Genomic DNA, 16,523 nt, shown 5'->3' on the forward strand with positions numbered 1-16,523 from the left:
TTTGTGTCATTGATGATAAAATAAGTAATTTGTCCCACTTGTGATTCCTTTAGTTCCTCAGGTTTCAACACAGAACTCCATGTACCAATTCCTTTGGGCTTGTTGAAAGACTCTCAAGTATAAGCTACAATATCTTGAATTCATTAACAAAGAATAGAACAAGCTCAGATCTGTTGGGGCCCATTTGGTTCTGTCATCCCTAATGCTGCCTCTACCACAATGTGATTCCTGCACAGAACTGACACACCAAGAAATCTTTAAATGATTAACAAGAGTTTTAAATGTGGCTGATGGCTTAGAGTGGTTAAACTGCTGTCATCTTTCCCTCTGACAGAGAGAGCACACAGACACACTGCGTCACCTAAACATGATGCTGACATTTACAGAGTGTGTTCTGGATCTGACAGCAGTGAGGGGAGGGAACCCAGACCTGTGCACTTCTGCTGTGTCACTGTACCAGATCCAGGAGAGCATCGTTGTGGATCAGATCAGCCAGCTCAGCAAAGAATGGGGGTGAGTATGCAGTCAAACAGAGATTTAGTGAAGATCCAACACACCAAAAATGTACTGGAGCTCTGCCCTTTCTGCTGGGAGTGATTGTTTTCCTGTAGGGAATCTTTATAGGAATTATTTTTTTAACAGCTGAAGACAGATCAGAGAGCAAAGACAAGAGTTGTTTTTTTTTTAGGTCTGCCACTTTTCTGGGGAAAGTGTTGAGTTCAGGTTTGAAGTGCAGCAGTGCATTTTTGAGCATGGAAGCTTATGTACCAGCTTCTGGCAGAAATGAGCCCTCATCCGTTCCTGTTGACTGAGGTGGAAGCTGGGAGGGGAGAAATGGTGTCCAAATTTGGTTTAACTGAAAAAAAGAGTTAATCAGCCCTAATAACAAATCAAAAGCCAGGAGAAACAGGAGAAATTTGAAGTGGTGGGAAAGGGCAGTTCTACTTCCTGCCTTCTTCCTGAAGTAATGAAAACCCAACAGAAAACCCCTGTAGAGTGTTTGCTTTTCACAACTGAGAATTCCAGGGGGACAGGAAATGAAAAGTACACCCAGTCACTTGTGGTGAGACATTGACCTCGGGCAGAGTCCCCACAAATAAGTGCTCCTTTTTCAAACGTCTGCATTTAAAGCAGTTAGTCTTTGCTGCTGCAGCTCCTAAAGGAGCAGATGTCCCCTCACCCCATGACAGAGTGTTTGTAAAGGGAAGGGAGGGAAGGGGTGGAGCTGCATTTTAAACATCTGTCTTCCTTTTCTGCTGTTGCTGCATCCTGTGGGATGTTGTGATTAAAAAGTGGTGTCTGTCCCTGGCTTGAGTGCATTCAAAAAAGGTATTTTGATGCATAAATTACTTTTTTTTTTTTTCCCCTCTTCTCCTTAGACAAGTGGAGCAGCTGGTGTTGTATATGAAAGCTGCCCAGTTACTGGCATCTTCTCTGCATCTTGCCAAAGCACAGGTCAAATCTGGGAAACTGAACCCATCCACTGCTGTTAAGCAAGGTAGATGCAATATCATTTAATTTGCTTTGCTCATGAATTTTCTTGGCTGATACATCACTCAGAAAGTTTTAAGTTGCAACATTTGTTTATTCTTTTCTGCAGGAGAACTCTAGATACGTACAGTTGCACAATTCTGATAGTAAACAGCCAGAAACAGTTAGGAAATGGGTATTCATTAACTTGAAATAGAAATTATATGATAGATACTCAAGTCATAGAAGTGGTTGAGTAAATAAACACTAAAACTACAAGTTTAAACAAGTTTATTTTGCGAAGGTGAACTTAGGCAAAGTTGTTGGTTGGATTGTTGTGGGGTTTTTTTTTTTAATTTCTTCTTACCTTTCTCCCAGTTGTGAAAAGCCTCAATGAGAGATACAAATTCTGTATTGGAATGTGCAAAAAACTGACAGAAAAGTTGAATCGTTTCTTTTCGGACAAGCAAAGGTTCATTGATGAAATCAACAGTGTAACTGCAGAGAAACTCATCTACAGCTGTGCTGTGGAAATGGTGAGTGCCTCCTCTTCCCTGAACTATAGGAATTGCTGCCTTCTCTCATATCTCTCTTCCACATAACCAGAAAATAGAATTGATATTTTCAGTGACCACAAAGGAAATTTAACTGCTTTAGTGATGAGAGGGAACTCTTATGTCACACAAAAGGTCGTGGCAAATGTTGTGCTTAACCCTGATAATGGTGATGTTGTGCACAATTAATTTGTTTCATTGCAAGAGAATGCAGGTGTAAGAATGAGCATGTTTATTCATATCAAAAAGTGCTTTTAGAGATTTTTTTTTAATGCAGAATATTCTGTTACCACAGCACAGGTGCTGTGTCCTCTCACAATCACAGAATGGTTTAGAAGGGACCTTAAAGATCATCTAATTCCACCTTCATTTTGTTGTCTTAGTTACAACAACACACCAGCTCAATCAAAGCTGAAAAATAGTTTCTTAATGACACTTTTAGGTGATTAATTCTGAATTTTTCATTTGGCTGCTTATCTGGTGGAGTTTCTGAAAGTGACTGTCCCGACTGATTGCAGGTGCAGTCGGCAGCTCTGGATGAGATGTTCCAGCAAACTGAAGACATCACATATCGATACCACAAGGCAGCCCTGCTGCTGGAGGGACTGACTAAAATACTGCAAGACCCTGCAGATATAGAAAACGTACACAAGTGTAAGTTCAGCTGAATAATGAGAATTACATGGAATTTTCACGTTGTCAAATAGTTCTGGTCATCACCTGCCTTTGTGTGTGTCTCTCTCTCTGCAGATAAATCCAGCATCGAGCGAAGGCTTTCTGCACTCTGCTACAGCACAGTGGCTGTGTATGAGCAGTAGGAATATCCTGAGGACCAGATGGTGTGAACATAAGGGACCACATCAGTGATACTGCACTTTTTTCACTACAGCTTCATTGTTGTCCTTGTTCTGCCCCACGTGGAAGATGATTCTTACATTTCTGTGGTGACTACCAAAGAAACAGCAGCATATTCAAAGAGGAGAAATTCCAAAAGTACACTTGCCTTACGGATCCAGCAGCTCCTTTTCCTTCCTAGCAACAGAATTTAAAAGAATCTCTCTTCACATTTCAAACTGATCCCTGTACGTGTGCTTTGAACTTGAATGATCAGGGTTTGTTGTTTTTTTCCCTTGTGAGGTTTTTAGAGAACGGATCCTTCTGCATCAGGTACCAAAAAAAAAAAAAAAAAAAAAAAAAAAAAGACATTTCCCTCAGAAGATTCCCTGGAGAGTTTTTAAGCTGTTCAGTAAAATGTGACTGAGTGGATTTGGGAAACCCTAACCATGTGCAAGTGCTGCTTGAAGCTTTTTGGGGCTCAGCTGCCTTGTCTGGGAGCTCACCTATTGTACACATGGCTCAGGTTGTCATATGAAGGGGTGACAAACACGCTCTTACCCTGGGGAAAAGTGGGGATGGAAGAAATTCTCTCCATCTGTGCAAAATCCCCAGGGAGTTTTCAGCTGATGTGGATACAATTTGATGATCTTCTTCCAAAATATTTTGTTTTGCACTAATTTACTAAAGCAACTGTATATTCATTTTTTGAAGAACTGTATTAAAAAAAAAAATCTAGAGAAAGAAGGCACAATGGACTTGGCTGAATTTCATTTCAGTGTACATAAAATTCTTTTCAGAATTTCAAATGTAGCTTCTAGAAGACTTTCAAACAAACTGTAAAAACTTGTATTCATGTGAACCTTTCCATTTTATACCTATTTGTCTAATACTTGAGTAACTACTGCTCTGGACTTTCTCAGTAATAGCAATGTTGAGTTGCTGGTTGTTTGCTTTTTCTATAGATTTGGTTGCATCTTTTGTTGTGCATGCAGTATGTGCATTAATGCCTGCAGTCTTTAGGGGTGTAATGACAGTTCTCTGTAGTTTGTTTCTTGGGCAGTATTACAATAAATACTGTAAACTGAAAGGTTCTGCAAGGAACCATGCAAAAAAAAAAAAAAAAAAGGTGAAAAAAAAAAACAAACCAGAAAATAATGTTGTGGTTTGAGATGCTGATAAAATTATGTAGAATCTCTACATATAGAGTGTGTGAAAAATCAGGATTATTTTGTGTGCATTTTGGGGGAGAGGTGGGAAGCTTCATTTAGCCTTATAGGTATTGTCATTTCAAGCATCCCATGAGATCATGAGGACAGCGATTTGCAAAGTCTTTAGGCAGATCAGCTTCTCTGGAAATGGTTCCTATACTTTATTTTTGGGACTTTTTTGTTACTCAACTGCTTGAATACTTGAATAAACCATTCTCCAGGACAAAATCATTTTAATCCTCTTAAACACAGTGGTCTGAACTATTTGACAAAGTTGTACAGGGCTTACACATCAAAATATTGTTTCAGTGTTGGGATAACCATGTGTTTCCTTTACTTTGACAGAGTAATGTACTTTTTACCTTATTTATCTGTATGAAATTCCAACAGTTAATTTGAAAGTGTTTGTTTATATAATGTTTGTATTTTTAGGTCTTTAATACGGTGTTTCTACCTCTCCTTTGTAATTGCATGCATTATTCTTGGAACTAGGTAATAACTCACTGAACTGTTGCGTAATAGCCTTTTTATTATGGCCTGTATAAATGTATATTAAGGTAAAAATAAATACTGACACTAGAAGTGTTTCTATGGTACAGCTGAGTTTCTGTGTCTCTGTGAGCAGAGGTGTTAAATTTAGGAAAAAAAAAAATCTCTTCTTGCCTGGGTAAAGAAATTGCTGAATGTTCCCCTCAGCAGCTGGACCTGCCAGCATCCTTGAGTTCTTTATCTCTGGACAGCTCTGGCACAAAGTGTCCCTGAGTTTGTTTTTCCCTGGCTTTAGGAAGACAATTTACCCTGCTGCTGCTTTTTTTTTTTTCTCCCAATTTTTTTTTTTTTAAATTTGGATTGGAAAATAAAAATGCCAAGTAAGATCCTGGGTAACAGCTGTATGATCTTTCAACAAGGTGCTTGTTTGTTGCCTCTAGCAAAGGGGAGCTGTCTGGGCTGCCAGGACAGCATATACAGAGCTAATTGACAAAAGCTGGCAGGAAGTTACAATTTCTATCCAAAGTGGACAAAAAATGGCCTTTGTTCACCTCACAGCTCGTGCCCTCTGCCCAGCTGAGGTAGCTGCTGTGTGGATATTGTATTTTTGAGCTGTACTATCAAAACTGTCCCCAATTTATTATTAAAAACCCCTCCACTTGTGAGGGGCACATGAAGAGGATGAGGAAGGAGTGAGTTGGGAATGCTAATGATCTGTCTGAGCCCGAATCTAGGAACAAAGCACCAGCCTTAATGCACAAGTCTAGGAGATAGGCTGCTTTTCTCAGGAACTCACTGGGTTTTGTTGGGTTTCTTTCTTTCCTTTCAGGATTCAAGCTCATTCTCCTTCCCCTCTTGCCAGCAAGGCTACAGCTGCACAAACAGGAGGAGAAGAAAAGGGCTATTCTTGCTGGCTGTTTTCAGGAGGAGGAGACCAATGTTCATGGCCTGTCTTTCTGCATAAACTCATTCCACAAAGATCCTGAAGCTGTCCTCTGTCTTTGGCTCTCTGTGCTGAACAGCAGGTGCTTGTTTTTACCAAATACTTTTTTTTTTCCCCTCCCAGCCTTTGAAAGATAGAACTTGAAAGGAGAGATTTGATGTGCTTTTCTAGCTCAGCTCCCCAGCATCTCCTTGAGTGTTCTGCACTTGCTCCACTCTGTCCAATTTACACAATGTCAGCTGAGGAAAGTAAAACACATTTTTGATTCTGACATTTGCTGCTTTTCATAAGCCAGAAGTTGAACTCTCAGCCCTTCCTCTGACGCAGAGGAGGAAATCCTGATAATTTAACTTGCAATTAAGATACTACAAGTTACTCCAAGGAGCATTTTGAGGAAGGAGGTGTTCCTGGGGCTGCCTGGATTTTGCATAGTTCTTGCTATTATCTTATATTACCACATCACCTCAGGGTTCAGAGGCAATAACTTGTGATTCACCCAAGTCCCAGTGCCAGCTACACAAAAAAGGGAAACCTGCTTTTCATCTGGAGCAGGGAAAGCTGGATCCAGCTGCTTCCAAAGCTTGTTGAGGCTTTGAAATTCAGATAGGCTGGCTTGTGACCTGACTTGTGACCCACCTCCTGTTTCATTCCTGCTTCTTCTCCTATTTTGTTTTTTTTTTTTTAATTCAAGTTTTGATACTTTGTTTTTTTTTCTTCTTCTCTAAGCTCTGCTTGCTACTATCTTTTTTTACTGTCCAGGATGCCTTTTAAGTCTTTAAGCAAATCTCTTTTTATCCTGAACTTCCCCATCTGACCTGAGCCATGGCCCTGGCTGTGGCTTTTCCCAGAGTGCCCCCACAGCTCCTCCTTTCTGCAGAGGAGTCAAGTCCATGGGGGTAACCCCTCTCCTGAGGTCTCCGAGTCAGCTGGAGCCCAGCTGAAGGGAGCCTTGGCACTGCTCCTTGGGGCAAACACCTTGTCAATAGGCTTTTGTGCAGGGCAGGCTCCCCCCTCCTCGCTGCCTGAAAGCCAACCGAGTGCCAGTGGGGCTGTTGAGTCTTGTTGCAGTCCTTGTGCCAATCATTCCCATTGTTTCTTTGTGTCCCTTTCACATTTTCCATGGCCTGAACTCTGTCCACAATGCAGCCCACAGACCAGGGCTCTGTGTGACAACAGTATCTCCTTCTTGCGAATGTGAGATCAGCCACAGCTTCCAAAACAAGTGATGCCATAAATGAACTGAGCTGCATTGATTCCTGTAGGTTCCTTAAAAACCTCTCCCTGTTGTTCATCTTCTGTACCCGCTTTTATGGTCGAGTGCTGCTCGGGTTTTGGATCTGGCTGGGTTATGTGACTTCCAGCAAACATTTGGAATTTGAGACTCGGCAGACATTTAAGCAGAGACTGGGGATTGTAGCTGAAAGCTGGAAGTTCAGTGAGCGTGGTGTGGGAGCGGAAAGGACGTTTATTGATTAGCTGTGTTATTTGGTGGACTCTTGAAACCAAATACTGCCCAGTTTATCTTCCAAACCAAAGTCCTCCTTCCTCAGGCTCTGCCGGGTGCTTTTGGAAGAAGGGTGAGCATCAGCACAAAGGGCTGCTCCCCAGGGCAGGGCAGGAGCCTGTCTCATTGCTGTCAATTGACTCATAGAAGGGAGTGAGGGTAAGGAGGAATTTGGAGCTCAGCTTCTCAGTGAAACACCTCTTGCTGCTGTAACTACAGATTAGAGGCCTCCCCCCAGCACTGCTCACCTCCCAGCTCCTCTGGAGTTCCACTGCTCTCCCATAAATAGCTCCCTTTATTGTTTCTTAGTGATTGAATTAAAATAGAAAACACTGCCAGCTCCCAGGCGTGGGGAGGACGGGGTATTCCTCTGTCTCACTCGAGATCCCACACTTCCCTGAAATCCACGTGTCCCACCCAGCTGAGACTCTGCAAAGCTACAAAAGCCCTCAGCCTTGTTTCCTGTCCCCAACTGGCCAAAAGATGTCCCTGACAAGGACCAGAAGGGACTCTCTCCCAGGATGCTGCCTCATTTCTGCAGAGGTTTATCCCCACTCACCACTGGGGATATTTGCTTCCAGGACGTGCTGCCAAGTGCAAGCAGCTCTGTTGTGACATGAAAACCCTCCGGGCTGACGGGTAAGAATTCTACAAGCTCTGGAGAATCCATCCACCTCCGTGCTCCTGCTGCCAGCCTGGGTGGGCGCCTTACAGCACCATTTCCCCAGGCACAATGTAATGCTCCGTGCTGAGAGCTCAGGCTTTTACTCTGATTGCAGTACCATTAATCCCTCATCCAAATTCCCTTGGGGCTGCACAGAGCTCCAGCCTGCTGTGCCTGCAAGGATGCTGACAGGATAAGGGGGAGTATTAGCATCAGGCAATGGTCCCGTGAGGAACATTTTACCCATGTTTTCTTCAATGCAAGCCCAGATTTTCTCCATACACCACCTGGAAGGGCCCTGTCAAGCCCAGCCTGTTCTTCCTTCTCATGTTGCCTCCTGCACACAAGTTTTAGCAGTTGCTCATGTCATTCTTCTCCAGAGCGGGGTGTTTACTGCCAAAATTTGTGCAACAGCTTGTGAAATGTTCCTTCTGGGCCATAGCCCAGGAGGCGTTAGTGAAGCCAACTGACCACAGAAGCCAAGCTCGGTGTCTGGGGGGAATTGTGGTTCTGCAGAGTCTGGAGCCAAAGGGCACTCCCAGCTTCGAAGGGCCGTGTTGATGTGGGAAAATGGGATTAAATGTTGCAGAAGGAGGGCTCTATGCCTGGAGCCCCCATGACCTGGGCAGGAGCACCCAGGTGCCAGCCCTGTGTGTCAAGGAGGTGTGGCAGTGGATTTAGCGGGATACAGCTGCAGCCGAGGAGCTTTAGCAATAAAAGCCCTGGTAAATTGTGGCACGAGAGGCAGCGTGCAACTCTTAAGTAATCCCCGTGCTTTTCCTAGAACAAGTTGTGGCAGGTCTATTTTTAACCGGAATGTGCCCAGCCTTGCCTGAGCTCCTTTCTCTGCGGCTGTTTTTTTTTTTTTTTTTTTGGGGGGGGGGGGGGGGTTGGTTTTCGGCTGGGTTTATTTTTTATTTTTTTTTGGCTCGCTTCCCACGCCACGACTGTGTCAAGGTTAATTCGACCGTCCTGCCGGGCTCCTCCTGCCTCCCCCAGAACATCACCTGCCCGGCTTCGGGCAGGGCAGGGCAGGGCATCTCTGCCCCGATAAGGCCCCGCAGGGACTCTGCCCTCCGCCCGCAGAGCAGCCCCACGCCCCGGCAGCGTTTCACAACCCTCCGGCAGCGCCAGAGCGGCGGAGCCCACGGAGGACTGCGGCGCTGCGACACGGCAGGAGCATCCCCGAGCGGCGGGCGAGGTAGCGGCGGTGACCGCGGGGACACGTCCTTCGCCCCGCTCGGCTTTTCCCCTCTCCTCTCTCCCCCCGGGACCGCCGCACGCGGAGCGCAGCGCCGGCCTCGCCCGTTCCGCTTCCGTCCATGTGAGCGGAAAGAGGAAGCGGCGGCGGCCCCGGTGGGCGGCGGGGCCGCGGGGGCGGAGGGTCGTGCCCGGGGGCGGAGGGCAGCGGCCGGGGGGACAGCCGGCGGCTCTCAGCCACCGCGCCGAGACCGCTGCCACGGTCGTCGCCTGATCGCCGGTGTCGCTCGGGGGTCCCCGGGGTGAGGGGTGTCCCCGTCCCGCCGTGTCCCGGCCGGGTGTCGCTCATTAGCGCGGATCCCACGCTCCGCCGGGAGCAGCCCCCGGCTTGGCTCGGTGACATCCCCACGCTGCCACCAACGCCCCGCGCTGCTTTGCAAACTTTTCTAACTCAGGGATTACGTAAGGTTTCGGAGAGATGCGGCGGAGTGAGGGGCGAAACGGCGGCGGGTTCGCTGCCTGCGGCTGGGGCGGGGGAGCGCCGGGGATGTGGGGGACAATCCGGGGCTGGGCGGCGGGGCGAGGGAGGGCCCGCGGTGAGCTGGATGTCACCGATGTCACCGGTGTCCCCTCAGTGCTGAGTGGCCATGGAGAAGATGCAGCAGATCGTGGGGAGGGCCAGGACCGCCTTCAACTCGGGCCGGAGCCGCCCGCTGGAGTTCAGGATCCAGCAGCTGAAGGCCCTGGAGAGGATGGTGCAGGAGAAGGAGAAGGAGATCCTGGCAGCCCTCAAGGCGGATCTCAACAAGGTCTGGCTCGGGGGTTTCTCCCATCAGACAGCGGTCAGCCCTGAGGGGGAAGTGGGAAGGCCAAGGGCTGCCTTTGCTGTGCTAAATGGCTCTTACTCTTGTCCCACTGCGGCCTGAGGATCTGCTGCCACCGTTTCTAAGGAGTTAGTCCAAGGCAGGACTGCAAAGGCATTCCTGGCCGTCATGTTTTGGGTTCTGCCTCCCACACATCTTTGGCCAGGGCTCCTTTGCCACTGCCGGTGACAGACCCTTGGAAGCAGCAGGGCTGTGGTGGTGGCTCTGGGAGGTGGGTGCCTTTGGCAGCCCTTCCCCAAGCTCCCTGTTGTTTCAGTGTGGGCCCAACGCCTACAGCCATGAAATCCTGGGCGTGCTGGGGGAGCTGGCCCTCACCATGGAGAAGCTGCCGTCCTGGGCAGCCCCTCTGCCCGTGAAGAAGAACCTGCTGACCATGAGGGATGAGGCCTACATCCACTACGAGCCCCTGGGCGTGGTGCTGGTCATCGGGGCCTGGAACTACCCCTTTGTGCTGGTCATGCAGCCCCTGATCGGGGCCATCGCGGCAGGTGGGGATCTCCCAGGGCCTTGGTGGGTGGTGTGTGGGGCTGGGGAGAGGATGTGAGGGCTCAGTGTCTGTGCTGTGTGTGCCCTGCAGGCAATGCCGTGGTGGTGAAGCCCTCAGAGGTCAGTGAGAACACGGCTCGGCTGCTGTCTGAGCTCCTCCCACAGTACCTGGACAAGGTGAGGGTGGCCCCGTGCCTGACACGACTGTCTTCATCTGTCCTGCTTCCAAAGGGCTCCTGCAGGATGGAGCCAAATCCATTGCCTGCTCCCTTCAAAGGAGCATAAGCAGGAGGCACAGGAAGGGTTGAGTTACTGTTAGAGTCCAAAGGTACATTGACAAATTCTCCCTGTGTTTGTGTTTGAGCTTACATAATGCTGCTGCCATGTGACAGCCTTTTTGACACCCATGACCATATGGAGAGGTGTGTGTGTGCTTCTCACTGCAGGAGCTGCTCTTTTAGAGCTGTGCTGGGGATGCCCTTGGATGCACAGGTTGTGTAGGATGGTGGCTGTGCCTGGCTCTTCCTGAGAATTGGGCACTGCGTGTTCCATGGCAATATGTCCTGGGTTTTCATGTCCTGCTGAACCACACTTGCAGGAGGAGGTGGTGTGTCTCCTCCTCCTGCCTGGCAGTTCTGTCATCCCTTGCACTGTGTCGTGGAGATAGACTGTTACTGTCACTGCTCGGGACCCTGTGGAGTTTCCTCCAGGGAGTTAACGCCTTCTCTAGGTGGGAGGCAGGAGCAGAGGAAGAAGACAGCCCTTGGGGGAGCCTGGCAATCATATGCACCCTGATTCTTACTGTGTGGGAGCAGCTCCACAGCCACACTCAGCCCTGGCCTCAGCCTCTATTTCTTTTAGTTCATGTGGCACAAATGAAACTTCATTTCAGGGGAAGGAGCAGAGTATATCTCTGATACCGTTATATTTTGTCCCCATTATAAAAGAGACCACAAATAAATCTGCCCTCTGCCACATGCAGGGCTGCTGCCCTGCTGTAAGTGCTTTGAATCAAGGTAACTCTCAGGCTCGTGTTTGCCCTGCAGGAGCTGTATCCGGTGGTCACTGGAGGAGTTCCTGAGACAACTGAGCTGCTCACCCAGAGATTTGATCACATCCTCTACACTGGCAACACTGCAGTGGGCAAAATCGTGATGGCAGCAGCTGCCAAGCACCTGACCCCTGTCACCCTGGAGCTGGGGGGGAAGAGCCCCTGCTACATCGACAAGGACTGTGACCTGGCTGTGGCCTGCAGGTCGGGTTGTTGCACCCTTGATGGGGCCTCAGCACTGGGGCAAAACCCACCTGGAGCAGGGGAAGTCTCTGAGCCAGCACCCCCAGCTCAGAGGCTGCCAGAGAGGTGGGGAGCAGAGCATGGAGAAACCATGTCCCTTCCTCCCCTGTCACAGGCGGATAACGTGGGGCAAGTACATGAACTGTGGGCAAACCTGCATTGCCCCAGACTACATCCTGTGCCACCCATCCATCCAGGACAAGGTGGTGGAGAACATCAAGGAGACTCTGAAGGTGAGGGAGTTGTCCCACGTGTGATTTCCTGCAGCTGTGGCTGTTGGAAGCTGTGCTGAGCACTTTTGTTTCTGCTGTTCCCTTTGTCAGGAATTCTATGGGGAAGATGTGAAGTCGTCTCCAGACTATGAAAGGATCGTCAACCAGCGTCACTTCAAGAGGGTCAAGAGCCTGCTGGAAGGACAGAAAATTGCTCATGGGGGAGAGACTGATGAGGCCTCCTGCTTCATAGGTGCTCCTGGCAGCTGCTGTGGAGGGGAGGTGGTGGTGGGTGTTTTTCGGGGTCCGTGTGTCTGTGCCTCACTTGGGTTACGTTGAACAGACCAAGGTCCTGTGCTGGGCCAGGTGTGTGCCCTGCTCATGCTGTTCTCCCATTGTCCCATTTGCTGCAGCACCAACCATCCTCACGGATGTTTCCCCGGAGTCAAAGGTGATGGAGGAGGAAATCTTTGGACCAGTGCTGCCCATTGTGACTGTGAAGAGTGTGGAGGAAGCCATTGAGTTCATCAACGGTCGGGAGAAGCCCCTTGCCCTCTATGTCTTCTCCAACAACAAGGAGGTGGGTTTGGGCTGTGCCAAGGAGATGAATATTGTTGACATGTAGCTGCCTTCCCAATATCCTCAGTTACATGGTCTGGTCTCTTCTTTGAACCTTTTTAATAATTTGGGTTTTTGGTTTTTTTTCTATTCTAGTTAATCAAGAGAGTCATCTCACAAACCTCCAGTGGTGGTGTGACTGGGAATGATGTCATTATGCATTTCTTCCTCTCAACTTTGCCTTTTGGTGGTGTTGGTAAGTTACTGGAGCTCCTTAAGGGTTAGGACTTAACTGCACAGTGTGTCCCAGGGAACAACAACTCATGGTTTGTGTGTGGGTATCCCTGTCCCTCCTGCAGCTCAAGGATCTCTGTGCAGCAGGTCTTGATAATAATGATAAGTTCTGGGAGAGCATTAAGACAGGGGCCAGGAGGGAAAAACCTTTGGGTGTATTTTTGGAAAGACTGAAGCATTTAGTGCAGCCTGATGGGAAAGGTGGATTAAAACCATTTGCTGCAATCGGAGTGATTGGTGGAAACGAGGCGAGGAAGAAGAAGGGTTGGAGTACAGATGGACATCACAGGGACAGGGTCAGTTGTCCTCAGGTGGGCAGAGCTTTGTCTGGCTGAGGGGTGACCTGGCTGCCTGTGTCCCTAGGGCACAGTGGGATGGGTGCCTACCACGGCAAGCACAGCTTCGAGACCTTCTCCCACCGCCGCTCCTGCCTCATCAAGGACCTGAGGATGGAGAGCACCAACAAGATGAGGTACCCACCTGGCAGCCAGAAGAAGGTGGACTGGGCCAAGTTCTTCCTCCTGAAGCGGTTTAACAAGGCCAGAATTGGGCTCTTTGTCCTGGCCCTGCTGGGAGTTGTGGCAGCAGTGATGATTAAGGTGAGTGTTTGGGTCTTTGCTCTCTGTGGCAGTGCGTGTGCGATTTACCTGATCTGTTCTTTGCGACTGCAGCCCTTTTATAAAGCCTGACCTCTTTTTCTGTCTTGAGATTTATGATATCTGTCCCACCTTAAATTCTTACCTTCTCACTCTTGCAAGCAGTCTGTAGAATAGGAATATCCCCGGAGGGATCCCGCAGGCTGCTGTACTCCTTGTTGCTCTTCCCTGGTAGGTGACACCCGTGGGATGCTCCCTCCAGAGGCAGAGGTTGGTAGTTTGGGACTTGTTAGGAGTGGTTTCCATTTCAGGGCTTCCTTCATCAGGGTTTGAGCTGCCTCACAGCCCAGAGAGCTGCAGTCTGTGCCGTGGCACCCTGGGGAGGGGAAGCTGTGTCCCAAAGCCAGGGTTAGCAATGCGCTCTTGTTCCTCCTCACCCATTGCAGCTCCTGTCTGACCTCAGCTCAGTTATTCCCATTTCCTCCCTTGTTTCCAGCTGGGTAGTACAGAAGGGTGGGATGTCCTCTCTGCAGGAGGCAGAGGCTTGCAGGAGGCTCAGGATGCCAAATCTTTAAGCAGGATCACTGTTGGTTGTCCATGTCAGACACTACGTGTGCCTACACCGACTGCTCCCTGGGGTTTAGTGAGCTTAAGGGAGCAGCTCTTGAGGGCACAGGATGTGGCAGGGTGGATCAGGACTCTGCCCTCCAGTCTGTGTAGTTGCTGCTGCAGGGAGACACTCGGGAGCCAAACATCCCAGGGCAAATAAACTGCCCACATAATCCAGGAGGAGGTGTAAGAGCCAAGGACTGGCTCAGGCCTCGAGGCAGCAGCCAGGGAGGCAGGCCCTGTGTAGGGGAATGAGGGGGGGGGGGAAACTCACAGCATCTTGAAATCATTTGGGTTTCTCAGAGCCACCAGTCTGTGCTGAAGAGAAAAGCCCTCATGGTTGTGCTGGCTGTGCAGAGGCTGGGCTGGCCCAGTGGGTGGTAAGGAGGAGCAGGTTTCAGAGCACTGCTGTGGCTGTCACAGTGAGGTAGGAGCCTTTTTCTTTTCCTGTGCATAGACCTAGTTTGAGACTGGGGAAAGCTTTGGAGATGAGTGAATGTGGGGCTGAGCCAGAGCACGATGCTTCCCCTGGCATCTGAGATAACCAGTGCATGCTGAGGGGCAGGAGAGCTGCACGTTGGGGAACACCCTGTCTGAAGGGGCTTTGCTTCAGGCTCTTCTAGAAAAGGGAATTGGTGTTGTCTCAGCAGATCCTTCACAGGACGTTGGTGTTGTGTTTTGCCTTCACAGGTGGTTAACTGATGAAGAGAGGAGAAGGCGCCATCATATACTCTGGGTGCTCGCTTTGTGTCTGTTTCCTTGAGCTGGGAAGTCATTATTTTCTTTTGTTCTGGGTGATTTCAGTGAGCTGTGGAGCACACAGAGTAGCCTTAGAGAGGCACTAACTACGAGAAGGCTCAGATTCCTGTTTACTTAAAAGCCATGCTGGAACAGAGGGACCAGTGGGGACAAGCTCTCCAAAGGAGGACTGCAGAGCAAGAAATTCCAGTCCCTACCTCCACCCCGTGCCATGCAGAGCTTCCAGGGCCACACAGTGTCCTGCAGCAAACCACTCATCTTTCTTCAGTGACCCTCAGGAGCTGAAGTTTCAGCAGTCCTTGGGTTGGCAGTGTTTTCCCTGCAGTTTTGGGGATGGTCTGAACACCCACCCTCTTGGTGACAAGCCTGAGACAGGCTGTGCTGCCCCAGGCATTTGGCCAGGAGTGATGGCTGTGAATAAACCCAGTGAGTTTATTCCCCTTGCCATTTAACTGAGGTGAAACATTCTCCCATCTCTGCAAACCAGAATCATCCACAGCCGGTCAGGGGCTGCCTTCTGTGTTTCATCATGTGCCTTTAACAGTTATTTCGCAGTTAGAAAATTCCGAAGGTGATGCCTGCACTGCCTGTTTGTGCTGGTGAGTGTCTCATGCTGGAGCAAAAGAACTTCCAGGCCTTTTCAGAGAAGTGGGAATGACAAATCCCTTGTGGATTAGCCCAGCCCCACACAGCCACTTGATTTTTCCCTGTGGGATGGGGAAGAGAATTGGAAGAAAGTAAGAAAACTTGTATGTTGAGATAAAAATAGTGTAATAGGTGAAGTGAAAACTGGGCTTGCAGGCACATCAAAGGAAATGAAGGAATTTGTTCATTAATTCCCCTCATCAGGCAGGTGTTCAGCCATCCCCAGGAGAGTAGGGCATCATCACACCTGGTGGTGACTTGGGAAGACAAATGCCATCACTCCCAATGTCACAAATCCAAAACACTGTCCTTCTACAAAGAAACATAGTGTCTACCATGAAAATTAATTTTATCCCAGCCGAAGCCAGTAGAAAGCTGGTCCTGGTCAGATTCCTCCAAGGGAAAACAATTACTGGAAGAGTGTGTGTGCTCCTTCATGTTTGAGCTTCTCAGGATGCTGTAATCTTGCACTAGGGGATAATGTGGGGCTTGTTCTAGCTTGGGGGAAGGATGCTGAAGGAATTGAAGGTGAAAGAGCCTTAGAACTATTAATGTTAAAGCAAGTGGAAAAGTCGTTAATAAATGCAATTAATGTAGAGTAGAAAATTATATTTACTGTGCAATAAGTGGGATTTCTTCATGTCTGGTGAAAATCCATGTGCTAAGCCTTTTTGATGATACATTTTGCAAGCCACTAAATAAACACTAAAAATTTAAATAATAAACTGAGTGTGGTAAGTCCTTGCAGTCTCCTGAGGAATCCTGCCCTGCTGCTCCCAGCTCTGGCCATGGCTTGGCTGAACGGCTCAAATGTGTTGTGTTGTGTCCCTGGCACCCTGGGAAGGCTCTCCCAGAGCTCTGCTGGGCACTGAAAACTCTCCTGGAGCCAGGCAGGGAGCAGGATGAGCCAGCAGAGAGGCTGGCCCTGTTTTTCCCCTTTTCAGATCTATGGATTGTCACCTGCCTGGTTGGGGGTTTTTTGGATCCTGAGTGTGGCACAGCGTGGGCACAGCCACGTGCTCTGTGCCATCCCACACGGGCCTGAGTCACTGCCCTGGCTGGGAGCAGCCACCCAGGGCTCCAGAGCCCAGCAAGGAGTTGGGAAAAGGGCATCCTGTACCCAGCAAGAGCCCCGGGGCAGGGCCAGCCTCCTGGGGAGGAGGGATCGCCCCCAGCCATGGCAGGGGAAGGGCTTGTGCCTGCTTGCAGCTTGCCACAGGTGGAGGGAGAAGCTTCTCTGAAGGTAACTTGCTTTTTCTCCCCCCCCCTCTTTTTTTTAATGAGTCACTTGCTTTCTTGGGTTGTGCTACTCAGCTG

The 16,523-nt window shown here is 49.1% G+C and overlaps 2 protein-coding genes across 3 annotated transcripts in view; both read left to right on the forward strand.

Annotated features, from left to right (window-relative positions):
* The window catches only part of ULK2 (unc-51 like autophagy activating kinase 2), a 36,948-nt gene extending 32,283 nt beyond the window's left edge, over positions 1–4,665 (forward strand). The window contains exons 24-28 of the mRNA XM_066333472.1: positions 335–513; positions 1,380–1,498; positions 1,849–2,006; positions 2,543–2,678; positions 2,775–4,665. Coding sequence (XP_066189569.1) covers positions 335–513; positions 1,380–1,498; positions 1,849–2,006; positions 2,543–2,678; positions 2,775–2,842 — 660 coding nt within the window. The 3' untranslated portion in view covers positions 2,843–4,665. The remainder of the gene's footprint in view (positions 1–334; positions 514–1,379; positions 1,499–1,848; positions 2,007–2,542; positions 2,679–2,774) is intronic.
* A 4,542-nt stretch (positions 4,666–9,207) lies between these two features.
* On the forward strand, positions 9,208–15,931 carry LOC136370175 (aldehyde dehydrogenase family 3 member A2-like). Of its 2 annotated transcripts, XM_066333473.1 has the most exons (12): positions 9,208–9,331; positions 9,505–9,678; positions 10,010–10,241; positions 10,331–10,416; positions 11,286–11,494; positions 11,649–11,766; positions 11,857–11,998; positions 12,159–12,325; positions 12,460–12,559; positions 12,961–13,196; positions 14,106–14,229; positions 14,493–15,931. In XM_066333473.1, exons 2-11 carry the CDS (start codon positions 9,517–9,519, stop codon positions 14,184–14,186), a joined length of 1,533 nt encoding a protein of 510 aa, XP_066189570.1. In that variant the 5' UTR covers positions 9,208–9,331; positions 9,505–9,516; the 3' UTR covers positions 14,187–14,229; positions 14,493–15,931. The 2 variants fall into 2 exon arrangements, with proteins under 2 accessions (XP_066189570.1, XP_066189571.1); XM_066333474.1 differs by lacking the exons at positions 9,208–9,331; positions 14,106–14,229 and having other exon boundaries at positions 9,491–9,678.
* The last annotated feature ends 592 nt before the right edge of the window (positions 15,932–16,523 follow it).

The sequence above is a fragment of the Sylvia atricapilla genome, chromosome 20 (genome assembly GCF_009819655.1).
Source record: "Sylvia atricapilla isolate bSylAtr1 chromosome 20, bSylAtr1.pri, whole genome shotgun sequence".
Taxonomy (NCBI): domain Eukaryota; kingdom Metazoa; phylum Chordata; class Aves; order Passeriformes; family Sylviidae; genus Sylvia; species Sylvia atricapilla.